Source organism: Python bivittatus, unplaced genomic scaffold, assembly GCF_059951505.1.
Source record: "Python bivittatus isolate LINGU-HERP-01145 unplaced genomic scaffold, Pbiv_v1 ctg000790_np1212, whole genome shotgun sequence".
Classification (NCBI taxonomy): Eukaryota; Metazoa; Chordata; class Lepidosauria; order Squamata; family Pythonidae; genus Python; species Python bivittatus.
In genome coordinates this window covers 1,997,074-2,024,859 of record NW_028277110.1, presented here as the reverse complement: position 1 = coordinate 2,024,859, position 27,786 = coordinate 1,997,074, and the positions used below count along the sequence as shown (strand labels likewise).

The following is a 27,786-nucleotide window of genomic DNA, read 5'->3' as shown; positions in this document are numbered from 1 at the left end:
TTCTGGATTCTACATGCAACATCAACAGAGAAGGCCTCTAGTTGCTGCCCAGGTCACCAAAGATGGGGGATGTTCCCAGAAGAAAGGTCCATGGATACTCCCAATGCAAAAACAGGTCAACTGAAAACACGCATTCTTTCAGAAAAGTGTGCTGAAATTTTCATGCACTTTGTAATGGTTAAGCATTGCCGTTGGATTATAAGTACTGCCTTGTTGCATCAGGACATTACAGGTAGACCTTGCTTAACAAATGCCCTGCTTAGTGACTGTTTAAAGTTATGACGGCATGTAAAAACAACTTTACGACCAGTCCTTGCATTTACAACCATCGCAGCGTCTCCGCAGTCACTTGATCGCCATTGGCATGCTTCACAGCCAACTTCCGACGAGCAGACTCAATGGAGAAGCCAGCAGTAAATCACAAGTCACAGTCACATGATGTCTCACTTAACAACCATGGCAACTTGCTTAATGACCAAATGGGAAGTGACATCATAAGTCCATTGTGGACACATATTGTTTCATTTAGTGACCATGTCGCTTAGTGATGGAGTTGCTAGTCCCAATTGTGGTCACTAAGCAAGGACTACCTGTACTCTACCCTGCTATGTACTCTATGGCAGTATTTATTTTTTTTTACTGATGCAAATATCCTGGAAAATTTAGAACAGAATACAACCCTGAGGAGAAAACAACTATTTATTCAGTGATTTTTGGGTCCCCACTTTATAAGAAAGAAGAAACAGTGGGAAAGCAAGGCTTATTATTAAGTTGAGGGATATGGGGTGGGAAATCCTAGGGATCTGATGTGTGGGAAATTTTGGGAAAGCAGGTCCTTGCCGGTGTACATGGGGTTATCTTAGTTGTTAGGCAAAACTGCCCTTTCAAGGGCTGGGGATGTCCCTCGTTAAGGAGATAGAACGTTGAAGTAATTGGGGGCGTGTCCCTGATTCAGGATGGAATGTTGAGGTTTCTCATCTGGTTACTATGTTGCAGTTCCTTTATTAGGACTGCCCTTGGGCTGTAGTGTGAGCGGGTGAGGAGGCTTCTGGGAGGGTTCAGATGGGATTGCAGGGGCTTTGTCTGGGGGCAGGGAGGGCCCATTTGGGTCTGCTGGATTAATCAAAGAGACGAGCTGGGGTTGACCCTGGTCACATCCAAAAGACAGGGAGGAAGGAGGTGGAGCCTCCATTCTGACAACTTAAAACATCCCAACAGCTTAGAAGATAGGAACAAAGCCCTCTTCTGTCCAGTATTCTGTTCGTAGAGTAGCCAACTTTGTTTGTTTGTTTGACTTTACTTCCCATGAGAAGCCTATACGGAATGCAGTAGCACTTGGGGCCATGGAAGATGTTCTATCACAGAACTCGCTGACCACAGAATGGATCATTCTGAACTCAGAATGGTCCATGTGCTCCAGAAGGGTTCCCACCACAAAAATGTGGCCGTTCCAAAGTTGGAATACTTTCTTTCAAGGTCAGAGCATTCTGGCTGGCATCACTTACATGCTTCTAATATCAACTTCTTGTTTCTATTCTTCAACAAAAGATATTGAACTCTCTACTGCTTCGGGTCATTATAACTAGCAGCCCTTTTCTCTATGATGGTGAAGAGCAGGGAAGAAATGTAATGCCAGTTTTCCTGATTTCACATTGTTGAATCAGGATGTGAGCTGAACTCTAGTTATCTTCCTGAATTCTCATTTCTCCATATTTGGTGATGCTCTTCTCTAATCACTCACTCTCACCCACACATTGCATATAATAGTGAATATCAAACAAAATTGCATTATATGAAGGAATGCTGTTTCAGGAAAGAAAATACCTTCTTTCAGAGTCTAGATTCTAGAAAAGATCTCTGTGTTTTTTAAAGTTCTGGCTTTGGTAGAGGACCAAGTAAGGAATCAACAACAAGACAATTATAGCCTTCCAGATGAAGTGTGTGGAGCCCCAAAATCAAATCATAAGATTTTTTAAATGTTAAAAATGATTGAAATCTCTTAAGATTTTGGTGGGCTGACAAGATTTAAAGCAAGGATAAAAGGACACAGTTATCTCAGGGTACAAATGCTAAATTCTCAAGGAACTTTGGCAGTCTTGTAAGATTTTGACCTATGTCTATCTTTGGGTGGCAGGGCTTGAACATACATATTGTTGAGGTCTACTCCAGTGAAAAACAGTTCTGTATCAATGGGATAACCACGAAAAAGGATGTGTTTCTGCCATTTAAACCTGTAACACAGAAGGAGTGGTTGATGCTTACGTGATATTAAAGAAATAGAATTTGGGAAAAGAACATCCAAAAAAAGATGGAAATCTGATTTCTACCCAGAAATGTAGCATTTCTTTTTCCAGTGGGAGTTTCCTGGCTTTTGGCTCCTTAAACCTAGGGTATTCATAGAAAGAAAGATGTTGGTGGCATTTTCCATGGGAGCAAAGAATGTGATTCCTATCTCTCTCCAGTGAAAAGTTGCATTTTAAAATCACCCATCAGTGATTCAGTATTTAAGGTCTCCCTTTCTCTCCTATGTGAGAAGGATAATCCAGAGAGGATTAAAAACAGAGGGAATATTTGAGGGGGTGGACAGTTTGGAATCTGTTTCTTGAAGCTACCATTGTAAAAATGTTAAAGATACTGTCTTACGCTCTCTGTGAGTTGGAGAGCCTAAATCTTGATAGGGCATGTGTTTTTAAGGAGACAAGATTTCCAGTTTGAAAAATACAAAAGAAATTAGCACTAAGTACTTTTTGTTTCTACACTCTGTTTAAAATATGCTTGGAATGAATCATCGTACAGATGGCTTGATGGTTACAAGAAATAGTTCAGTGTCTTTAAAGGGGGAAAAAAGGGAATCTGAAAGCTAATCTCCTGGTGCTATTATTGAATCATATCAAATCTAAGGTCCGCTTTAACTTGCTTTTCGAGTTTGAGGACATCACTGAATGTCAGCTGCATTTAGTCCATTGTGTTACTGGGTTTTGTGGAAATAGGTTTTGCTCAAATAGGTTATGCAATCACTGGGTGTTTTAGGGGGGCCTGTGTCGGGTTCAGCCCAAGAATCACACGAGACAGTCTGAAAATCAGCTCAGCTTCTTTATTAGCTAACACCTAGGAGACAGAATCTCATAGACCAACCCCAATTCCCCAACAAGAACAACTATAACCATCAAGCCCTTAGGGAGGGGCCAGTCTCTTCCTCCTTACTTGCACACACAGTCCAGCTGGGGGCTGAGGAGATGCTTGGAATCTCTCTCCCCCCCCCCCCATAACCTTGAAGCTCCATTTCAGAATCCTCCCCACTCATGCCCTCCATCACAGCCTGGGCTGTGGCATCAATACAGTCAAGGCACTGTGGGGCCTGGTTGGGGATTCTGTTCTTTAAAAATCAAACCTGGTTGTGATCTGTTGGGTTGGTGCATGCCCATAAAGAACATAGGCATTTGCCTAGGATTGTGCGATGGGTAGGGATGAAACCCTAGGTGGAAGTGGGTGGCAAGTAAGCAGCCAGCTTCAGTGTGTGCTGACTAAGCTGACCTCTAGATGGCAGCTGAGAGACATAGTCAGACCACTCTACTTCTTTGCTGCCATCTACTGGTCACGTAAATTCCTGCTACATGGAAGATTCATGTAGATTCCAGACCGGCAGTATATCCTTGTACAGATGCAACCTGCAGGTGCTACTCCTTGCTCAGAGAATGCTCTGAGTTGCCCCCATTGTCATTACTCCTTGAGTGTGTGCAAGCCCTGGACACCCGAACAGGTCTGCTCCCTTGAATGTAGCCAGTAGCTTAATGGATGACTCATGTTGGGATGGGAGGCCCAACTCAATTAATGCTCCTGGTTTGGGAGCAAAAAAGAAATAGGAAGTTGCAAGTGTCGGGAGACCTTGGTGGTTCAGAGGCTGTACTGTGATCTGGAAGAATCTGAAATGCTGTTGAGACATATCTTCTTAATGGGTAGGGGCACAGAACAGATTTGCTTTAGAACTCAGTTCAGATGGAAGGTGCTTCATTTTATTCTACTCCAGGCAAGATCCAATTCTTTCAAACATAAGGTGAGCCTTCAGTCTTCTGAACCTTCAGAGATCATCCTGTGGAAGATAACCTTCTTCAGAGGGCATGAAATAAGACTGTTCCTGAGACACTTGTTGGGGCAGCTATCGTGCTCCTGAACATTCCCTGGTTGTGTTGATGGGGGGTTACAGTCATAAAATCGTATATGTATAGTTGAAGGAAATGACAAATTACACCTCTAAGGAAAGTTGGAAGAGAGAAGCAAGTTCTCTGCCCAGGACCTCGGGTTCAACAAGGTTATTGACTCGTCTTTGCCTACAGCACCGATACATAAAAACTCCCAAGAACGGGCAACCCTTGGTGGGTAGGTGGGAAAGAACTTAACATTCAGGGAAAAGATGGTGAGTGGATCACGATGCCAAATGTTGAAGGCCAGGAGCTTTGCCACTTTTCTAGATTTTGGTAAAGATGATGCTAAGCTGTTACGGGGTTTATACAACAGGCTTCATATCTTTTTTGCCTTAAAATGGGAGGATATGGTGCCATCAGAGCCAACTCTAGGGACTTCAGAAAAGAAGGCTGGGAGGCCATCAGTTCCAGCTTTCGGGACCAACCTACTTTGGGAAATCCAAATACTATAGCCTTGGATTTACTGGTGAGCCACATGGTTTCTCTCTCAAAGTAGCTGCCAGCTTGAGCAGAGCTGATAATCTGTTTGAAAGTCCTGGGCTGAATTATCCCTGGAGGCAACCTTCCTACAGCGCTGCTCTGTTTTTTAGAAAATGAAATAATGGAAGAATCTGTTCCTTTTTTGAGTCTCTTCATTGTCCTCTCTTCTCTGCTGTAACACTACTCACTCTGACCAGGGTGAGCTGGATTTCTCGCTTTTGCTGATTCGCGTTTCTGCTTGAGAGAGAGAAAGAATATGGTCCTTTTTGCTTCTTCCTAGAAAATGGACATACATAATTCATTGTCTGCAGCTGCTCGACCAGCCTTTAAAGAGCTTCAGTCATATTATCAGGCACCTGGGAAAATGTGCAGTCGAACCCCGAGTTCTGTCTTTGGAGTCTGATTTCAGATGTGCGCAGGGTCCAGAGGGAGAAATTTGTTTTTCTTGATGCAAAAAAGAGCATGTGCTAATGGGAGGGATTGCTGAGATACATCTGAGCCTCGTTGTTCTCAGCAGCCTTCTGCTGTCTCCCCACTGCTTCTAAGTCCCTTTGCAAAACCCTGCGGATGAGATGTGAATATGAATGTGGAGGCACCTTAAACCCTCCAGAGCAGGTCAAAGAAACAGCCCTTAAGGAATAGAAGGCTAATGAATGCCAAGGACCTTGTCTTGGAGTGATGTTGTCCTAAGGTCAGATTTGTCCATCTGGACAAAGCTTTTATTCCACGGCAGCCTTGTCCCCATGTGTATAATTTCACAGGGCTTCTGAATGCGGTTGTCTTCTGCTATAACTTGCACGTTTGCTTCCTGTCTTTTGTCCTAGCTAAGAAAATCAAAGAAGGAAAAATGGCAAGTTCATAATGTTGGAATAATGGATAAGGCTGGGCTAGCAATCAGGAGAGGAAGCGGGCAGTAGCCAACCACTTCTGGAATCTTGCCGAGAAAACGGTAGGGACTAGTCCGGGCAGTCGCCAGGAGTCAACACTGACTCGAAGGTGCACACACACACACACACACACACAAATCAGGAGACTCTGAATTCTCGACACAGGGTGGTGGTGGTGGTGGTTGTGGGGAAAATAGGTATGTACACCACCTTGAGTTGTCTATAAATAAAAGTGGGATAAAAATAGACAGACAGACAAATAGACAGAGACTGGAAACCTCATTTTGTCTCCCGCTCTGGATTGAAGCAAATAATGATTTGTAATAACCATGTCACTGTTCCTTTAAAGCAGGAGAGGGCAATCGTTTTGTGGCCAGGAGGCTGCACAATATTCGGGGTGTGGTGACAGTTGCAGGGGGATGATGACACAAAGTGGATGAGGCTAGATCTGACATGGCCAGGGCTGGGATGTTTTATTTTTCATGGACTTCCAACCAAACGCTAACTCTACACAATAGCTCACCCTTTCGTTTATCTGCTTCCTGCCTCAAAACAGCGAGAGCCAACACTGATTTTGGCCCACTGTGGTCAGAAGGGACCCGGGAACTCAAAAAAAGGATTTTCCAGTTTCCTACAGCCTTGAGATCATGAACTGCCTCTCTTGCTTCAAACCCCTCCCCAGGTTCAAGCTTCGTGGCCTGTTCTCTAGCTCCTCCATGTTTTCTCCTAACCGTGCGAGGCCAAACTGAGGAGGGGTCGTGCAACACTGTCCCTGTCTTTCCAGCCCCTTGTTCCCTCTCCCCAGATTCTAGCCTTGCTGTGTTTAGCTAAACTTGCTTTTGCTACAGGACTACATGAAAAACAGCTATGCGGGTAACTAATATCATAGCCCCTGAGCTGGCTTCAAACATCATCCTGCCGCCATGTTCATGGCTCTGTCCTTGACCACCTCACAGATCTGCACTCTTCCTTATTTATTGGGAGCTTCTCTGAATTAATGCTTGAATTCTGAGTGCTCACCATAAATTATGCAAACAAGGAGCTTTGGAGGTCAGCAGCATTCATGCCCTGCTGGTTGTTTCTTCTTTCAGTGACTTGGCTGATAGTTTCATTTGCTTGAGCCTATGTGTCTCCAGAGATTTGAATCCCAGCCCTGCCTGTTTCATCTGAATAATGCTGTGCCTTTTCCTCATGAATTGTAAAAGCCCATTAGAAACTTTCCCCTATTAATGATAGCTCCAAGACAGATGGGTGAAATCCATCTGACTTCCCAAACTCCTGTGATAGCCAGCATCTGGAGACAGTAGTCTACAGATTAGACAGATTTTAATTGATAGGCTGTTTTCTTCTCAGCCTGCGCCACATATATAAAAAACAGCAATCAATGGCCAATGGTTGTGCTGCTAGAATATTCTGGCGCTTGTAACCTGAGTGCACCAAGTTGGAATAATTGCTTTGGGTGTAATAAAACATAGAGGCTTTAGATTAGATTGACACCATGATGGAGAATAGAAACATATTAGGTCACTACTGCTGGAGATCATCCAAATTATGTGTGGATGGAATTTGCAAGAGAGGATGGATGTAGATTTAGTTGTTTTAGAGAAAGAAGATAGCCGTGTTGCATCTCCCATTGATTTCAAAAAATTGGATCTGAGTCACTCTCTTCATCTACAACAATGTGCATCTCCTTGGTATCTTCAGATATTTTGGATTACAGCTCCCATTATCCCTAGTCAGAATAACCAGTAGTGGTGGGGATGATTGAATGTCTGGAGGACATAAGGCTAAGAAAAGCCATGGTCAAGTTCTTTAACGTTCTCTTTCACATCAGTTTAAGATGCCAGCAAGAACTTTCAGTAGTTGTGAGGTCCAGCAAAAGGCTGGGTCCCTTGCGTGTTGCAGCATCACTGATGGCTTGAACATTGATCTTGCCAACTTTGAAAAGCAAGCAGCCCCTGGAGTTATAATCAGTTGTGCACGTAGGTGTGTGCAGATCTTTCTATAGGTGGTGATGCAGATGTTAATGACTAAGCAATTATATCCAACCCAAGTGCTTTTGGGTATGCCTGGAGTACGAGAACCTCTAGGTGGTTTTTGGCTGTTTGATGAGCAATTCTGGCCCAAGCACATCTTGAGGACATCAGGTTGGGAAAGACATATGGATAAGTTTAGAAAGATATCTCACATGGTAACATATGAAAATGTTATCAGGAGAAGAGATCAGTCTTGACAAACATTTGTTTTGCTATGAAACATGAATGTTGCCATCTGCTGGTCATAATTGACTGATTTGTCTTTCAGTTGGAAACCCTGTCGTGAATTACCATTTAAAAATTTCTGTTCCAATGTTATTTTCTTCCTTGATGAAAAGGTTCAGCTTTTTTCCTCCTTTCACAATCCCATTTTTCACCATTTTGGCTATTTATCTCATTCAGGTTGGAGAATAGACTGATATATCGAATTCAAGGATGGTTAAATGGGGTCTAGGGTGCTAAGCCCACCCCAACAGTCCTTGCAGCCTGCTGGAGTAAATTGCAATCCAAATGTTTACATAGTTGAAACCTAGGAGTCACTTTTTGTGAGATGGGTGGTATCTAAATTTGAAAGAAAGAAAGAAAGAAAGAAAGAAAGAAAGAAAGAAAGAAAGAAAGAAAGAAAGAAAGAAAGAAAGAAAGAAAGAAAGAAAGAAAGAGAGAGAAAGAAAGAGAGAAAGAAAGAGAAAAAGAGAGAAAAAGAGAGAAAAAGAGAGAAAAAAGAGAGAGAGATAAGAAAGGTTTTGGTGATCTGTGTATGAAAATTGTGGAATCTCACACTCAAATTCCTGGCATTCTAATCTCCTGAAATATAAGGACTTTGGTGGTGTCAGGGATTGGGAGCAATATGAGGGAAGGTTTAATTCAGGTTCTGAATTAAAAATGCTGGGTTTGGGTCTAAAATCGCCTCTGTATTTTTGATGTTTTTAAAAAGAGTGCATAGAACACCTGGAGAAAGTGTTTGGCTGCACATTTTTCAACAGCCATGTCTTCCCACAATATAAACACTTTGCTTCTTGGAAATGTTGCTTTAGTTAATATCTTGGCCTCTTTCCCCATATAATGTTTATAGATTAGGGAAGTAGAATTTCTGCTTAGTGTAAACACCTGGTGGCTTTCCATAACAGACGTTTAAATCTATTTATCTTTTAATTGTCAGTTGCACACTGCTGTGAGAAACAGGACCTTCTCACCGTTGTGGCTGAGGTAGGGAGGTGGTTCTTTTTGTGACCACTTTTTAAGAAAATGGTTAGGAAAAAGAGAAAGGAACAGAAGTCATGGCTAAGGATTATGAAGAGGTAGGATCACACAGTCAAATAGGAGCTGTTGGTTGTATCACAAGATTTTTTTGTCTTGCTGCAACAGCTGGACAGGGCAACTACTCTGGAAAAGTTAAGAATTATAAGAGAGAAATAGAAATACAAAATGCCTAACAGTATATATTGTGGTGGCTGTTGTGTTGTTATTGTGGTCAGCTCACAGTTCACTGCACAATGAAGAGCTCTTCAATGAAGGTTATGGACCGTTCTCACCACACTGGTCCAGCGCAGGTTGCTAGAGAGATGTTTTATTATGATTACTATTTCTTTATTTACTTTATCACATTCATTTATTTTATTTTTAGTCTTCCTAGCTTAGGCTGAGAGAGAAGGGCTGGCCCAAAGTCCCCCAGGTGGCTTCTATGCCTAAAGAAAAATGAGCCCTTGGGTTTCCCCACTCCTAGACCAACACCTTCACCACATCTCTGTTTATACTGATTTATATAATCAGTATAATCACCTTCTGCAAATCCCTACCACCCCCGCCCCACTACCAGCCATCTGAGATAGTTGGGCAGAGACGGACGGATTGCCTCAAAGTCACCCAGCTGACTTCTATGCCTAGCAGAGGACTAGAACCTGGGTCTCTCCACTTCCACTCCAGCATTTTAAGCCCTAAACCCACCAGCTCTTGTATATGTGTGTATATACACCTGTTTGTCTCTATAAAAACAGGGAACTCAGTCAGTCCTGTGGCACAAGGAAGATGTAACATGTTTCATATGGCGTAAACCAGTGTTTCTCCACCTTGGCCACTTGAAGATGGGTGGGCTTCAACTCCCAGAATTCTGGGAGTTGAAGCCCACCCATCTTCAAGTGGCCAAGGTGGAGAAACACTGCCATAAACATTTGTTGATCTGGGCAGCCTTAAATGTAAGGCTTGACCTTTTGCATAAAATGAGAGCCAGTTTGGTCTAGTGGTGAAGGCTCCAGGCTAGAAAGCAGGAGACGGTGAGTTCTAGTTCTGCCTTAGGCATGAAAAGCCAGCTGGGTGACTTTGGGACAGCTCCTCTCTCCCAGCCCAGCTCACCACGCAGGGTTGTTGTTGTGGGTAAAATAGGAGGAGGAAGGAGTACTAGGTATGTTCGTCACCTTGAGTTATTTATCAAAATAATGCAGGATAAAAAAACGTAAGAAGGAATTGCATACGGCAAGGGTAGGAGCATGTGAGAGTTGGAGAACCTGTGCCCGAGGTACGCGTGACCCCTTCCCAGACCTGACCAGATGAATGAAGGTTTGATTCCCCCATCTGTCAGCCTGCACTTTTTGTGGGCTTATTGCAGGGGAGCCAAAAAAGTCAATATGGTGGCTTGTTGTACCCCTCCCCTCCCCAGACTTACACTTATAAGGCTGGGTCAGATCTCCAGGGTACTCTGCACCATTGGTACGTCTGCCTATCCCCGGGTGGAAAGAGCTTAAGCGACGCCAGTTGTGAAGGCCAAAAAAAAGTACAGCTCGTGGTTGTTTACCAGCAAGATTTAAACACACCATCTTGAAGCATTACGTTCCAAACTGCTGCAAACAATATCCATTCCTTGGCAGACTGATCCGTATGCATTTCAAGACGGTTGCTACAGTTGTCGTAAGTTTTGGCTTTGACGGTTTCAATCCTATTCTGTGTTCTTTCACAGCTGGACGTCAAACTGGAAGGCCTGCTGTCCCCAAAGGCCCCCTTTCTTTACTGTTGCGCCATTAATACAGTCACCCGCAGGGGTGCTTTTATGTCACTACCAGAAGCCCTCCTCTCGTGGAGACGCTGGCAGCTCCTTTTGTGATCCGGAAGCCGTATTCCCCAAAGCTGGGGATATCTGGAAGGCATGGTCCAAAAAAAGTCAGAATGGTGGCTACTCATGTGTGTTTGTCCGTCGTATTTATGTAGCCGCCCATCTCACATAACGCGACTCTGTGGCACGCGCAATGCACGTAAAACACGTCAATTGCACCACCTTGATTTTTTTTTTAGCCTGCCTTGCGGAGACCCCGGCCCCCAGCCCAAGTTTCAGAGCCCCCAGAGCCAGCACAATTCCGTGGGTTGGTGGCCGACGCAGGTTAATCTGCAGGGTGTCGAAATCCCGAAAAGCCTGTCTTGTAGAAGCTTTCTTTTTAAGTTAGTCAAGATGATTAATGCCCTTTTCCCAAACTTTGGCGACAAAGAAAACAACGTGGAACACATCGATTGTTTCAGCCCACTTTGGCCTGGAAGGATAGGCTGTCTTCCAACCCTGACCTCACCTTCCATGTTTGTCCCAGCAGCTCCAAGCACACAGGCAGCGAGCAATGAAGAATCTCGTGTCGGTTGCAGATCCTGGAGGCTTCGTTGTGTTTTGTTTTTAGACTTTTTTTATCCCGCCTTTCTCATTTTCATAAATAACTCAAGGCGGCGAACATACCTCAGACTCCTTCCTCCTCCTCTTTTCCCCACAACCACAACCCTGTGAGATGAGTTGGGCTGCGAGAGAGGGACTGGCCCAAAGCCACCCAGCCAGCTTTCACGGCTTCTTGTTTTGTTGGTTGGTTGTTGCTGGGAAAAATCACGCACAATTCCCAAATAAACTAGCTTTTGCTTTCTTTGTGCAGATTCAGGGGACAGTCTGTCCCATACCACGTCTTCCCCACAACCTTCTCCAGCCATTTCTGCCCACACCTTGAGGACTGCCAACCCATCTCTTTCGGCCGACCACGCCGCCACCGACGCCGCCGCAGCCGAGGAGACGGCAAGCGAGTCCGAATCTGTCTTTCTTCCCGACTATCTCTTTTTGTCCAACTGTGAGACCGGAAAACTCAGCCACGTTAGGTAGCATCGTACTGTGGGGTGCCAAATTTGGGTAGACCCAGCCTGTGATATTTAAACCGTGATTTGTGGCTCAGCAAAATGCATCAACCCAGCCCCTGTGGCTTATTCGGCTAACCATGGTGTGAATCCAACTGTCCCTGAGCAAAATGTGATTTTGCCTCCCTGTTTTTGGAGCTCGACAAGCTCTACACAGTGCCCCACGTCGTTATGGTTCTCATCAAATCAAATCGAACTTTTATTATGGCCTAGGGGCCAGAAAGCTCAACAGTGACATGCTTAGACCCGTAATTATTAATAAAACTTTTTTAAAAATTGCAGTAAAATTACATTATTATAGGAACTGTAGTACAAACAGCAGTGGCAGTCATTTTATTTATAATTTTATAGGATTATAATGATATCATTTATCATTATTTAATTTTATTGCAATTTTTAAAAAAGTTTTATTAATAATTACGGGTCTACGTATGTTATTGTTGAGTGTTCTGGCCCATAGGCCATAATAAAGATTTGATTTGTTCTCATCAGGCTCTTGTTTCTAGTCCTCTTGGAGTTACACAAAGGTAGAGATTTATTTCCGCTGCTACCAACGACTTCATTCTGGTTAAATACAGTCATTTTTAAACTGGGGGGTGATTTGGGCATATCCTGGGGGTGGTGGAGCAATTTGTAATTGCTTATTTATGTTGAGGATCCAGTCTGGAACTGCCGCTGCAGAGAGGTTTGTATAAAACAACAGTCTGTTTTTTCGTGGCGGTAGTGACATCGTTTGAGACCAGAAAAAGGGGTAACTGGGTCAAACCGTTTAAGAACCGCTGCACTAAAAGGACTGGATGTGATTTGCTTTTGTTAGGGACAAATCCATGCCGCGATGACAACAGGATAGGCACAATTTTGGCAATGGGGCAGCCATTGACATTTCTTGACATTTCTGCCCCAGCCAAGCATGCCCGTGGGTGGCATGATTCAGAAAAGTAGAGCAAGGAGAAGTGAAGATTTTCTTTGGGGTTGTTTCTGTCTCGTAGGGAGACAGTGTTTAGGGGCTCCTGGATTTAAAAGAGATTCTTAAGTCTAGTTTAGGGCTTTGTGGTATTTAGCTGAAAGGATGACAATCTTGAATGTCCCCCCGCAACCCCAATTCAGGAAGAGTGGATGAGGGAAGAACTTGTGGACCTAGACAAAATGTCCTGCACAACGATTAGCTTTCCCAATAATTGCCGGGACAAAATAAAACATCCTGATGTTTTTCCCCTTCCCAATAAATGTGTGTATGTGCATATCTGTTTGTCTGTACGGTATAAATATCTGCCAGAAGTCACAGATCAGAAGAGGCTAGGAGAACTGGATGGATCCAGGACAAAGAAGATGGTGGTCATGGTAGCATGATCTAGACCCTGTCCTTTTTATAGGCACACACGTACAAAGTGTCAGGGCTTCTCAATCTCAGAAACTTTAAGAAGTGTGGACTTCAACTCTCAGAATTCCCTGGCTGGCATGCTTTAAGATGTGTGGACTTCAACATGCTGGCCGGGGAATTCTGGGAACTGAAGTCTATACATCTTCAAGTTGCTGAGATAGACAAACACTGGTTTAGATTGTGCTGCTGCAACTACCATTTTGCCTGTTTTGACCCCCTTGTGGATGCCATTGGACGGAAAGGAGTTGAGCTGAAGAAGTAACTAGATGAGGAAAGAAATATAAAAGTTAGGTGTCACAAAAGGCAGAACCTCTCAACTATAAACTGGCCTACAAAACATCCGTGCTTTCTAGCCCCAAAGTCTGCAGAGCTTTGTGCCCCCTGATATTCCTTGGTTTTTTGCCAGTGAATGTAAAACACCCATCTCTCAGGTAATTATCTGGGGGAAAACCTTGGCATCCTATCAGGTAAATACAATAAAAACAGCACTCCTATTTTTGTTTACATTTTTCTCACCTCAACGTGGCATGGAACTGAATATGCCATCGAGCCATTGTGGTTAGAGGGAGCTTCAAAAAGGGGTTCAGAGGTTACACTCACCTCTGAGATGGTAACACCTGCTTTTCTTCCAGGTGCCACAGTTGGTCCAACTCTGACCGCTCCCTGGAGAGGACGTTATCAGATGATGTCTTCTTTGACTTTGTGGCTTCTCAGTCCTCGCTGTGCTTACAGCTCTCCGGTGGCCTGCTGCAAGAGATGGTCCAGCCAACCATTCATGGGGTCCTTCCAAGAAACACAGATTCAAGCAGACCTCCTTCCAGTGACTTCTCTTCTTCCTCACCGCTGTCAGGGCCTCCTGCAACACCAACCATCTTAGCAGAAAAAAACCAGAATACTCTTTCCTATGGCTTTACCGAACTTGAGATTTTGGCTAAGACGCCCCCTCCCAGGCCTCCAAAGCCAACACACTTGCCAGACAGAAGAGCTGAAGAGCAATCTGGTGGGGCCCTTCAGAATGGACATGCAGGGATCTCCAGAGCTCCAGGGGCCTTGGTTCCAAGGAGGACCTCTCTCTCTGGCTTAGACAGCAAGGGTTGGAGAGGTAAGGGTCAATCTGGAAACCCCAGAGTCTGATTATTAAATTATGTGTCCTCTCTTTCCTCCAACGTGCAAATGGTAACATACATGGAATTCTCCCCACAATCATCCTTTATGGACCCCAGTTTGAGCAGGTTGAATGGGGGAGCAGACAGAGGCTGTGTTTGCATGACACAATTACTTATAATCAGCTTAACAAACTGTAAACTAAGCACATAGGTTGGGTTCACACAACATTGGCTGAAACATATGGGTTAACTTGTGATCCAAAGTGTCCCAGTGACTCAGCCCATTTCACACAGGAACAGGCAATCCATCCCCATTAGTCCTGATGGCTGCGTACTAACTCCTGAATCACAGGCAGTGGAACATCAATCTGTCCTCAGAGTCAGGAATTTCATCTCATAAATGTCCAGCCAATGTGGCCATCAATTAACAGAGATGGAGGAGATCCACCCCTGGATTAGGACATCTGCCATTGAGGAAATAAGTGAGACAGTGCCTGGTTTTTTAAGATGTCTATAGGGACTTTGCATCTATTTTCTTTTTCTTTCTTTCTTTTCTTCCTCCTTCCTTCCGTCCTTCCTTCCGTCCACAGACGTTGTCTTAGCATGGACATTTTGATAATTTTTCTAACTCTCGTATAGTAAAGAACCAGCTTGCTTATCAGTGTCCTGAGCAATTCTTGGAAGCTTTTGAGAGCAACACCCATCCTTGGAAATGTTATTCTTCTTACTAATGACTCTGAATTGTGTTGGAAACAAGCTTGCTAAAAGGGTGTGTGCTGGTTGAAACATAAAAACACACACATTCACACATACACTGCACTCTGATGAATTTTTCCAGATGAAGCCCACTTTCTTTCACCTTAGATCCACCTCCAGCTCAACTTCAATAGCATAATATTTTTTATGTCCCTGCATAATATATAAGTCATATTAACATATATGTTATGTCTTATAACACATTAGAAATTTAACAGGTTAGCTGACTATATATTGCAATCCTAGTTGCTGGCTGGGTTTCCATATAACACAAACTAGGATTTTTTAAAGCTGTGGTTTGTTGAACAAGCAATAATGGCTACTTTGCCTTAAAGAGTAAAGCACAAGGTCTTTGCATATTCAGGCATTTACGCAGGTACATCATATTCTAGCTCACCATGGATGAATAAGGCCAGCAGTAGGCCTAAGATTTGGGGGTCCTTGAGATGCATCATCCTCAGTAGCTCCCCCCCAAAAATCCTCTGAAACTAGGAAATAGACCAATGAATTGTTCTCAGTGGATGCTTTTAATTTTCTTGGTTATTCTGCATCAAGTGAAAATGATAGAGAGATGAGGGCAGAAACCACTGGCATATGACCCTCCTTGTTTTTCTCTGGAGCCAGCTGTGGTTTTGATTGCTACTATTACTTCTATGCTTCCAGTAGTATCTGGATCCATAGGAAAAAAATAATAACGTTCCTGATCTAAGAAGCACATTAGTGACAATGTGGCAAGGAACAGGGTGGGGGCTTTTAATGGAGACCAAATTTAAGGAATTAGGGAAGAGTGAACAGGAGGAGGAGGAGGAGGAGGAGGAGGTCGTCAAGATAACCAGAGATGGGAATGAATTACATCTCTCCTTGAATTGCATTTGGAATTACAAGAAATGGTAGAAGACATGGAGCTTGTATTGACCATGTCATGAATTCCAAAAGCCTCAAGTCAGATCTTAGCATGCATTTATGTCTGAATGTTTTTTTTTCCCCTCAATGCAACCTGAAGTCCAATAAAGGAAGAGAAGATTATCCTACATGGAACCATGGTTAATCCCATGAGCGTGCTGTGTTTGTCAGAATGACGACGACAGCATCGCTCTGAAAGATCCACCCCTTTTGACTGTGCATGCAACATCACAGGGTATGCACCAAAGGAGATGGGGTTCTTGCATCACACTGGAACATCATATTCTTTATTTTACTTCCCTCCACCAAGTCAGAATCGGTTTTGGCCACTGTTGATTTGATAGAATTTGAATTTCTTCCAAATTGCATGTTGCGCAACAGCTTAGAATAGTGTTTCTCAACCTTGGCCACGTGAAGATGTGTGGACTTCAACTCCCAGAATTCCCCAGCCAGCCATGCTGGCTGGGGAATTCTGGGAGTTGAAGTCCACACATCTTCACGTGGCCAAGGTTGCGAAGCACTGGCTTAGAATGAGATCTCTTTCCTTCTTCACAAAATGTTGCTTTTTCATTTAGCCGTTTCTCCGGTCATGACGGATTGCCTCCTGCTCTTTGTTTTGTTTTATAGCTGACGTGGAAGAAAATTCCTTACGGCGCAGGGATAAGAGGTTGAGTTTGAACTTGGTAAGCGATGTTTTGTCTTGTTCCCTACCTGTGTGTGTGTGTGTGTGTACGCTCTCTTACACGCACACACTTTACATGGTGGTTTTGGCAGGGCTTGTTTAAAAAAATCAGCACAAGTGGGCAGATCAGTGTAAAACAGAAGTGAGCAGCAGGTCACACAATAAAGCCGCTATAACCATAATTAGATACATTCTCACGCTACCCAAAACTGTGGTTTCCTTAACAATGGTTTGGTGAATAAATTATAAGTTGGCAGGTGACGCTGTCCAGGTTTGTAGGGCATGCTATGCCACAAATGAATAAGCCACATTTTAGCTTAGTATCTGTGTGGATCCAGCCCTTAATCTTTTTGTCCTTCTTAGCCCAAGGGGTGAAAGATGGGCTGGAAGAAGAACCTGGTTTAAGTTTCTTACATTTGGTCCAAGTTGGTGGCCAGATGACCAGAATCTCTGAGATAACAGGGACATCTTGCAGTGTTACCTGAGAAGTTTTCAAGCCTGTGAATCTTGATGAAGCGGGCAACGTTCTGTGGATTGGAACTCTCCCCACCTTGTAAAAACAGAGATTTTGATAGAGGTGATCAGTCAGACCAAAAGACCATCTATTCCAGGGCTGGACGACCCATGACTTTTTATATTCAGTTGGACCAAATCCTGTCACTCCCCGCCAACACAACTGATGGTCAGTGATCTGGAGGAATTTTGGCCAGCCTGATGAGGACCACCATCTTCTTTTCCATGGCAACCAACCAGATACTTCTGGGAAGCCTGCAAGGAAAGATAACTTAATCAAAAATTGAAATCTCACCGAACCTAGCAGGTTCATTTAGCTGTTGTAATACATGGCCATGATAGATCTATGCTTCACTTGGCTGCCAGATCAGGGTTGGGATGTTAAAGCGGGATTTGTAAAGCAAACCATGCTTTTAAATTATGATTCATTGACCACCAATGAACTATAGCTTCTTTCCTAGAATGAGTCTACACACTACGCGAAGACAAAACCAATCACAGTTTGGGGCTTAGTGGTTTGCCTGAACGAAGTTTCTGGAATAAATTACATTAGCATATGTCACCATGCGCTAGCTGAGATTGGAGGAAAGGAGTCAGCAGAGAATATGGATAATGGGAGATTTGGATTGTGTGAAGTTTGTTGTACCCCAAAGCCAAAAATGCTCTTGTGCCATATTCTATGTAAAAGGGAGAGGCTGAGCTTTGCAAAGTTAAAATGCTCCATCAGCAAAGTATGTCCTCAAATGAAGGATTTATCCTTCAGTTGTAGATTCCCCCCCCCCCGCCCCCGTAAATCTATGATTAACCAGTTCAGAAATCTCCTACCAGTCCAACATTTTGTGCTGGAAACAAATGAATGCAAGCCAGATACGACTGCATTAAAATATTGATTGGGGAGTCTTCTTCTGCCTAGCTTGCATCACTGCCAGAACGTAGGCTCGAGGTCTGTATAGATCTGGGAGCAATGGGATGGCAAGGAAGGAAAGGGAAGGAGCTCATAGCCCATCTTGTGGTTAAACCGAAAGAACTGCAAAAGTTGAGAGTGCGATGCTGAACCATGCAGATTCCGAATGCTGAGAAAGCTTTCATTGCCATCCTGTAGCTATTGAGTCCTCAGACCGTTCTCACAGGGAAAAGTGCCCTGCAACCTCCAGCCCAAAGCATTCGTCTTTGTCACTGTGGTCTTCCTACCTATGGCTGATACTGGACTACGTTTCCCAACAATGGCCAGTGGCAAAGGACGCGAGTGCTTCAGTTCAGCTGAGTTTGCTATGGAGAAAGGAGCCTAAAGCAAAACACAAGATTAATATGAGGTGGCCATCCTTGGCCCAGAGGCCCTCAGGGGCCTGTGCGTGCCTTCTCACTAGCATCTCTCCTTTAACTTGCCCTCTTTCCCTAGACTTGTAGGTTACGGCTCCTTCTCTTTCCTCTTGCCCCCTTTTTACTCATTCAGGGAAGAACAGTCAGTGACATCCAGCAGGGAAAACAAGGTTTGGGGGATTGGCTGGAGGCCATCAACTGAGTAAAAGACCTTCACAGGTGGTAATTGCTACCTTCCTGTCCGTCCTGGTTGTGCTGGACAAATTGGAACCTGGAGACCCTCTTAATCTAGATCTGCATCTCGGACAGGTATAGAGGCAGGGCCAGGCAAGAAAGAAATCGCCAGCAGTCACCATCGCAGTGCCCAGAGACATGTCTAGCCTCCGTTTGAAGGGCCAGCCTCAGATCAAACGTTTCCATAGAGCTCCAAGGAGGCTGGGTCTGTGAAAATCCCAGACACAGCAAGAAAAGATGGGCGGGTTTGCTGAATGCCTGACATTTTTGAATGGCACCCAACTTCGGATTTGGAGATGTTTTGCTGACCCTGTTCGCTGTGCCTCTTCTTTCTCTTTTTGTGAAGCCTTGCCGGGTTAGCCCTCTCTACTCCTGCACGTCAAACAACTCGGAGGACAGTTACGTCCCCATGCATCCAAGTGCCTCCCCGCCTGTCCCAGGATCTGACTGCACACCTGACGGCTACATTCCCATGAACCCTGGCTCGGCTGCTTTTGCTTTTGCTGAAGTTAACACAGAAAAACTTACCAGCCCGTTGCCTGAACTTCCCACAGACTTGGAACCCCCTCCAGTGAACCGGGATCTTAAGCCTCGGACAAAATGTAAGCTGTCCTTCTCCCTTGTATTTCCAGATGATCCCCTTAGAAGATCTGGAGAGGATGTGGGTATTGAAAACATTGAGTGGAAAGAGCTGAGAAATGTCAGTTCTAGGGTAAGAGACCAGGCCTGGCATCAGCACTGATGAGCCCTCATTTTAATTTCCTAAAATGCCCATCAGGTAGCATTGCTCCAAAGCATTATAGGAAATTTAAACAGAGGCATGGCATTGTCCAATCATCTTTCTAGCAGTCTTCCTAGTTCCCTATTCTTCAATTAAAAACCAAGAGAAGACATTATGAGAGAACATGGGAAGAAATTCTAAAGTACTTGGGAAAGAAGTAGAAAAACAGAAACAAGAAAAGGAAATATTCAGGACACGTTTCAGTTTAAATAGAATGAAGTCCCAAAGACAGATGATACGGTCAACAGCAGATTTGGGGCTGGTCCAAATCATACAGGCCAGGGTAGGAGACACGGCCACAGATTAGTTGGTTTTTAGATTCCATAGCAAGAGAGAGAGTTGCATTGCAACGTTGTGCAATGAAATGATCAGGGAAAATAATAATCTTTTTCTTGAGATAATGACAAAGAAAGACCAGTACAGGCCCAATTATCGCCACCTACTGAAAGAAGTTCTGCCATTCAGTTAATCACAAATTAAAAAAAAATCCCAGAGTTCTGCAAAAATCTCCAGCAAACCTGCAAAACAGGTTTTTGAATCATTGTGTCACTAAATATTTGAAGAAGAAACGTCTTGTATTCTTTGGCAGTTATCTAAAGCTTGAAGTTGTTCTTTCCAAGCACAGTTCTCACAGAGTTGCCTTTAACAAGATTTGTTGAGATGAAAGGGTTAGGATTATAAGAATTCCAACAATTGAACTGTTTGCACTTGAGAACCAATTATCCCTACGTCTTTTAAGGAAGAGACTTTCTGATTCTTTTTCTAACAGCCTTTTGGTGAATTGACAAGGAGGTGGGTCTCTTCATTGATAACGGGGAAGTTTGAGTTGGTTGTTTACACAACTATCTCTTGAAACTCTGTCTGGCAACCAACTCTTAACAATATTCAAGACGAAGAATCCTGGCAACAATATACCTATAATAATGTTCACGATAAGCTGTTTCTTTTATTCCACAAACATCACACTGTTTTGTTACTTCTCTTCCAGTTGTGAAGAGATTTGTAATGTGTATTAATCCCAACAGGACTCTGAACAGACTAGCTTGTTCTGCCTAACTTGTTTCACCTGATGGTTAAAATTCTGAAAATCAGATCAGGGCAGAAGGAATAAACTCTCCTAACAGTATGTCCTAGTTCCCATTGTCTGTGGCATTTATCTCTAATCTCCCTATTTAAGCTTCCATTTGATCTCCAAAGGAGATAAAGGCAATAGAATATCCCCAGCACAGACCCTCCTTAACCGCATGATCTGTTTACTCATTTTCCCCAATGTCCACATGGCCTGGGAGCCAACAGAAGCGATTTTTTAAAAAGCAAGTCTTTTCAGAAACCTAATTTCATTCCCCAGGTCATTCTGATATCCTATTCCTTCCATATGGAAAACCATCAACCCTTAGAAAGAATCAGGTAATCTAACAACTGTTTCATTTGGAGAATCCCTAATCCATTCCAAAGCTAACAACTTGGCCATTCACTTGATGGACGTAATTGAAAAATAGCCCAACAAATGAAAACTACTACAAACTCTAAAGGCAGGATCATAAAAAACTGCATTCCCTTGTCTTGGAACCATAAATATAGAGTGAACAATATTGATGACAGTGCTCAAATGTATGATCCGGAGCCTCCATGTTAGAGTCTGTAGGCCAAAGGTATGTCTTCCTGCCCCCCGAACTCAGAGCCACAATTAAAGATATCTATATCCAATAGGGAGGAACCCACCTTCTTATAAGGAAGCTCCAAATTTGCAGCACTTAACCAATTCTTTCTATGTGGGAATCTCACATAGCATAATCTTTTCCAAAGCAGCTACAAATCTGTGGAGCAACTTGGGTCATTCGGGCCATACTGGTGCTTTAGGACACTTGACCTGCCAAAATAACCTTTTGTTGGACTGTAGTACCTTCTCTTGCCTTTATGAAGGTGGTGCTGCAGCTCAGGAAAAATCAGGCCAGTTGACTCGTTGACTTGCCTTGGGTTACAGGGAAGTAAGTTGTAGGCAGCCAAATGTCCTCCAGATTGTTTGCATTTCAAACCCCATCTGCCTCAACTGGTAGTAAGGGACAGTGGAAGTTGTAGTCTGGACCCCAGGTTTTGCCACAGGTTCAACTCCCACAGGATCAGATATTGCTTCTTCTAAATAACCAATGGATTGTACTGGAAAGTTTTCAGTTGAAGCTGTTACTTTTTTCTGGCCAGTCAGTTGTTTTCTCTCTAACCCTCAGTCCGACCGCCTCCGCTGGACCTGCGAAACCTTTCCACCATCAGAGAACATTCTGCCTTAACCAGGACATGGACTGTGCCTTAGTAAGTGGATCTGAGACCTGTTGGACTTTGTAGTATTTACTCATGGCAAGGGCAGAGAGTTGATCTCAGTGTGGAGGCCTCTGTATCACAGATTGGGTTTACCCAACGTGCTTAGTTGCTATTTGTCTGATTCTGGTTGGAGGAACTCACAAAGGGCTGGATTCACACACGTTGATTGGATTTGCACAACCTGCTTAACCAGGCCAGAGAAAGATCCGGCAGCTGCATTCACACAATGTGCTAACCTCCTCGGCTTTTCTGTAGTGCCATGCGAAGCCCATCCCATTATGTTCAGTATATTATATAAAGTGCAATAATTCAGTAAACACAGCGGCAACTTTTGGAGAGACTGAATGAGGCCAGTTTGCATATAGAGGTTTCTAGGACTCAGAACTGATCAGTTTAAATCAAAGTGCTGTTTAAATTGTCCATCTGAACAGTGATTTACATCCTTGAACAGAAGGGACTACTTGCAGTCGCCAACCTTATTCCATTTTCTAGTTTTCTAATACAATGCAGGCTAGATTTACACATGGTGTTAAACCATGGTTTATTTTAAACCATAATGCTCCGCTTCACATACAGCATTAATTACAATGCATGATTTATGAGCCATAAAGGCAGGGTTCAGGCACTGTACAAATGTTGCACAACGCATAGCACACTCAGCCAGGATCAAGGAATGTCTTAATTGCATCCGGAGTCAAAAGTGGCACTCACACAGATACGCTGACCCAGATCAGGAAAACAGCCAGCAGATCTGTTTGCGTTAACATGATAAGCCTAGTATTAACCTTGGTTGGACTATTTGCAGCTGAGAGCATGGTACAAACCTAGGCTGGTCCAGGGCACTATGGAGACCCAGAAATGGGCTGAATTGAGTAATCAGGCCATGCAAACTTAGCCAGCTAATTGGGAATGGAGCTTGTAGTTCTTTTAGTCTCATCTTTCATGACTGATGGATGCAGGATTGCATCCCTGACAGTCAAATGTCTAGCTTCTGCTTAAATTCCTCCAGTGAAGGACAGCCTGTCATCTGGTGATCCACCTGTTCAACCATCAGCTTGCTCTTAAGTCCGTCAATATTCATGAGATCCAGTAAAGTTCGGGGTCCCTGTGATTTTCCACCCATTTGTTCTGCCTGTCAGCAAATATTCTCTCTCTAGGGCAGCTCAAACCTGCATGCAACTTAGTGGAGAGTTTTCAGCATCCTAAATGCCCAATTGCATAGCTGTTACATGGTAATATAGTTGGTGGGTGTTGACTGTGACAGGGCACAGCCCACCTGTTGCATGCAGCCACATTACAGCAGTGCAGTTTTTCTCTGTTCAAATATAAACATTGACTTCCTATTCCCAACCCTACCCCTCCCCTTTGAAAGTCCCTCCCCCAAATCAGGATCGCCGTTATAGATAGCAATAGGTAGCTGATTAGAACCCCTCCAACGTAAAATTCCCCCTCCGTCAATATTTACTTTCCCACAATTTTTTTTTCCACGAAGATTCAAACATGCCTCCCTGTTGGCTCGATTCTCTAGTTGGATGCGCAGTTACAGCAATGGGACTGTCATCTGGCCCTGTTCCTTCTGATCCAGGATATGGATTAACATGGGCTAAATAAAAGCTGCAGTTTTTCCACTACCAATTTTGCAATGCCAATCATGACTCTGACGCTCATATATGCAGTGCAGTGACTATATTTCAGCCTTTTCTTCCTGTAGGTTTTCCTTCAAGGGGGCCTCCAGGAGGTCATTGTCTCATTCTCACCCTTAAAAGCCCAAAATCGACTTTTCCAAAGAGTAATTTCAGGTTTTTCGAATGGAAGGAAAATCAGGGGTTGAAATCCTCCTGATTGCCACTGAAAACATTTTTAAATCCCTCCTTTCCAGAAATGAACCAAAATGAGACGAGAACCATGTCACTAGGTGGCATCTTGCAATGTCCAATAGGGGAGGTTGAGTTGGGTTGACCTCTCCTCACCCATGTTAACAATGTTTGAATGATAGCTAGTTTTAACCATGAACTCACTCTGCCCTCCAAAATACATCCACACTTTTCATTGCAAGGTTTTTTAGTTATCGTTGCAGCATGTTTAAAGTTTAGGACTGCTAAGAGAAATGTCTTTATACTCTTGAGCTACAAGGAGATTCTGGTAAATTGCATCTCCAAACAAACTTTCTTACAGTTCTATGGAAATTCTCCCAGCCATAAAAATAAGGGACAGGAAAGCATTTGCTACATTCCAAATTCCAGAAATAAATTGGCTTCAAAACATCAGCAATTCAAAACAATCCATATCTTGAATATCTTATGCCTGAGAAGTACATGATGACTAAAAGGCTATTTTATAAGTGATGTTCTTTTCAAAAGTTGGGCATATCCTTCCCAAGGTAATATAAAAGTTATGGTGACACCTCTGGTATCTTATGCAAAGGGCATGTTCTTCTTTCTCATTCTGACACCTTGGAGGACTGGAGTGGGTGGGGAAGTCTAGCGGTGGAGGCTCCAGGCTAGAAAGCAGGAGATGGTGAGTTCTGGTCCACCTTAGGCATGAAAGCCGGCTGGGTGAGTTTGGGGACAGCCCCTCTCTCTCAGCCCAGCTCACCTCATGGGGTTGTTGTTGTGGGGAAAATAAGAGGGAGAAGGAGTATTAGGTATGTTCGCTGCCTGAAGTTACTTATAAAAATAAGAAAGGTGGGATAAAAAAAAATCTCAAAAGAAAGTCACTTGAAAAGCCAGATACGTGGCTGTCTAGTAGCTCCGGCTTCTGTACTGGGCTGGACACCATCCAGAAATGCACAATGCAGATCATGGCTACTATCACCATGAATAAAACAGCTGTAGGGCTTTTGTATATTATGAAGAAGGAGCCATGTGCTGAAGAAATGGATCGTCATGATGGCTGACAATTTTGGAAGTTTCAGTCTGCTGGAGGTTGTCTGGTTGGAGATGACTCCAGACGGGAATTGAGTTAGGACTCAAACTCCCAAAGTCGTCAGCCACCATGGCAGTTAATACGTCTGAAGGGTGCCTAGAATCCCCCAAATTACATTTTTTAAGTTCTTTTAAAAAGGCTGAACTCTTGCGAGATTTCAGTTTCCTTACATCAAATGTCAACAGGATGGAGAGCATATGAGGAGCAGACAGAAACCCCTTTCCTGTGAGTTTCATTTCTCATGTTGGTAGTATTTTGTATTGATTTTTGATTAAAACAAAAAACAGGATCACTGGGTCCAGGGAATGCTGATCTGACAGTTGCTTCGGGGCTGTTTTTCACTCTTCTCCCCTGACCAGTCTGTAGCCACCAGTAGTCCATTCTAATAATATGCCGGTCGCATTGATCTCTACACTAGCACCAAAACAGAGAGTCATGGTAGTTGGGGGACCAGGGAGTTGAGTGGCACATTGGGGCCACACTGCAAAGAGTAGATAGGATCAGATTAATCCAGTGAGCAGGGCCAGGCCAAAACCTAACTTTGAATGAATTTGAATTAATTCCTACATTGCTGCTTCAAAGCTCAAACATGTGAGTTTACAACTGTAGTTTTAAATTGTATCACAATTTTGGAGTCTGGGACTGTGAAGACGCCAGCACTTGCAGAAATGGCTAAACTGACTTGTTTGATTAAGGAGGGAACTACAACTACGTTTATAAAAGACTGAAAACCCTTTGTGGACTTTTTGCTGAAAATAAACAAAAATGAATGGAGGATCTCTGCATTTACTGATTAAAAAGGGTTGTTTATGGAAGAAGGGAACCACAGTATGTAATTTGGGAGGGCGGAAATGGTAATAATCATGTTTGTAACTGGCGCAAAGAAGATCAGAAGTCCCTTTTTTAGATATTTTTCTTTCTCTTTCTTTTTTCCTCTCTTTGCTTGACTTTTACTGTTTCTCACTTTTTCTTTTATCTTTTCATGACTTTTTTTTCCCTCATTTTTTCTTTATGGTTCAGTAGTTTTGAATTCTATATAATTTTTTTTCCCCAATAAAAAGTATATAAAAAACCATTTTGGAGTCTGCAAGTAATTGTTGCTTGCGTTCCCTGCTGACCACTCTCCCTGCAGTCCCTGGACCTCAGAGGGGGCTCTCATTTGCTCCAGCTTTGAAGCAGCAATGTAGAACGTTGTAAGGACGCACGTTATGAAACTACGGATGGTTTCTCATTCAGTCATAGGAAAGTACTAACAGAAGGCTAGCTTTCCCCTGGAGTAAATGTCTCAATGAATTGAGGTGGACTAGAAAAAGGTGGTATCTGGCGAATGGGTATGGCAGTGATTTATGAAGAAAAGAAAAAAGGATGAAAAGCAAGCATTTCCCAAGGGCAAATGTACAGTATATGTATTTGTATGGCATTCAGAACAGAGTCATGGCTATAGCACCTGATTAAATTATCTCCATCTCCAAAACATTTCTAGCTTGTAGAAGGCAAGTGAAGGAGCTCCAAACACAACAGGGTCACCTGCAGATGCCCACAGACAGGATGTCTGCTACCCCTTGGACCATCATTGAACAGTTCATGCTTGCGTCCTGGTTTCTTACACTGCCATGGCTGGACATTTCTATGTAATGTCAAATTCAATAGCAGGAATGAATAATATATAGATGTGACCTTGATGAGATGTTTCCTCCTTTGGAGCTCATGCAGAGTGCTTGGCTCTGGGTGGTTTGTTCCCTGCCCAGGCAATGTCAGGTTTTGGCTAGATTTCAGAGCATCTGGGGAAACTCATCCTTGACTTCTGTTTTGTTTGTTTGTTTTTGGGGGTTGTCCTTTTTCCCCTGCTAGCAATCGAACAAGCTTTATCTCTCCAGAAAGAGACTGCATTAATTCAGCAAGGCTATTTGCCACTTCAGTTTCCGGAGAAGAGGAAGGAAGTTACATTCAAATGGTAATTATTTTCATACATCTCTTCTCTGCTCTCCTTTGACAAATTGCATGAACGGAACAGCTCAGAGAGGACCATTTTTTAAGTGGGGTGGGTGGCGAGAGTGCCCCTTTGCCCTACTGAAGAAATTCCGTGGAAAAACACAAGGCTTAATTGACACAGTGATAAGGGAAGCCTTTTTCTAGTTTCACAGACCTCTGTTGTGCACACAAGCGTAGGTGGCCCTCGTCCAAATGATCACAAAGATCAGGCAGAGATGCACGGGGAATTTATTGACTGCAAAGAGAGATCCCTCACTTTTTTAGATCAGGTCTGTCCCTTCAAATTCAACTCGAAAGCTGAGAGAATTGCTGCATAGAACGTCAGCGTAGAGGATATTGTGGAGGTCGCCCTTAGATGGGGGGCCTTCCAGTGCAAAATGAGACGTGAAATGAAGCACGACACTTTGGGAGTGAACCTTGTGTAGTATATTCCAAAGAACCCAGATTCTGTAATGGTATGTGGGAATGACCTTGGGAGATGGGAGGAAAAGCCACAGCCTCAACAATGGTCTGATCAACGAAATCTGAGTCCGAAGGAGGGGTGGGAGTGGAGAAAGCGTCTCAGAAGGGACCCTCCTTAGCTTTTGGGAGAATAAAAGTGAAGGTGGGGAGGGGTTCTTTCAGACTTGCAAGATTGATGTCAGCCCTTTGAGGTAGTCCAGACATGAAGCACCAACCATGAGTACTAGCACTACCTTTATTGTAAGGTTACAGTAACGCAGTGCTTCCAAGCCTTTTTCCTTCATTACCCAAATCACGGGTCGTAAGTGCGAGCTGGTTGCCAAGCACCTGAATTTTGTTCACTATGACTAGTCCTTGAAGTTCTGGTCACAGGAGTGCTGCAATGACCAGAACTTCGAGGAGTAGTCATAAGTCCCTTCCTTCAGCACCATTGTAACTTTGGTCGTTGAACAAATGAGTAAATTACCCAAAATTAGGCAAAAATGGTTTCTCTTTGGGTGACCATACATGAACCCATTACCCAGTCACAACAGGGACATTTAAATTGACTTAAAGATTTCATTTATCAGAACATTGTTAAGGCTGTGGCTCTTCTTCCTGTCTCCCAAGGTCATTCCTACATACCATTGCAGATTCCACCCTTGGCATTTTCATGAAGGAC

The 27,786-nt window shown here is 43.6% G+C and overlaps 1 protein-coding gene across 2 annotated transcripts in view; it reads left to right on the top strand.

The window, feature by feature from the left end:
- GAB3 (GRB2 associated binding protein 3) overlaps positions 1–27,786 on the top strand; it is a 73,082-nt gene that overhangs the window by 40,437 nt on the left and 4,859 nt on the right. For both annotated transcript variants that reach the window (XM_088129282.1, XM_088129281.1), the window contains 6 exons: positions 11,502–11,718; positions 13,768–14,237; positions 16,528–16,583; positions 18,996–19,251; positions 21,656–21,737; positions 26,523–26,625. In XM_088129282.1, coding sequence (XP_087985408.1) covers positions 11,502–11,718; positions 13,768–14,237; positions 16,528–16,583; positions 18,996–19,251; positions 21,656–21,737; positions 26,523–26,625 — 1,184 coding nt within the window. The remainder of the gene's footprint in view (positions 1–11,501; positions 11,719–13,767; positions 14,238–16,527; positions 16,584–18,995; positions 19,252–21,655; positions 21,738–26,522; positions 26,626–27,786) is intronic.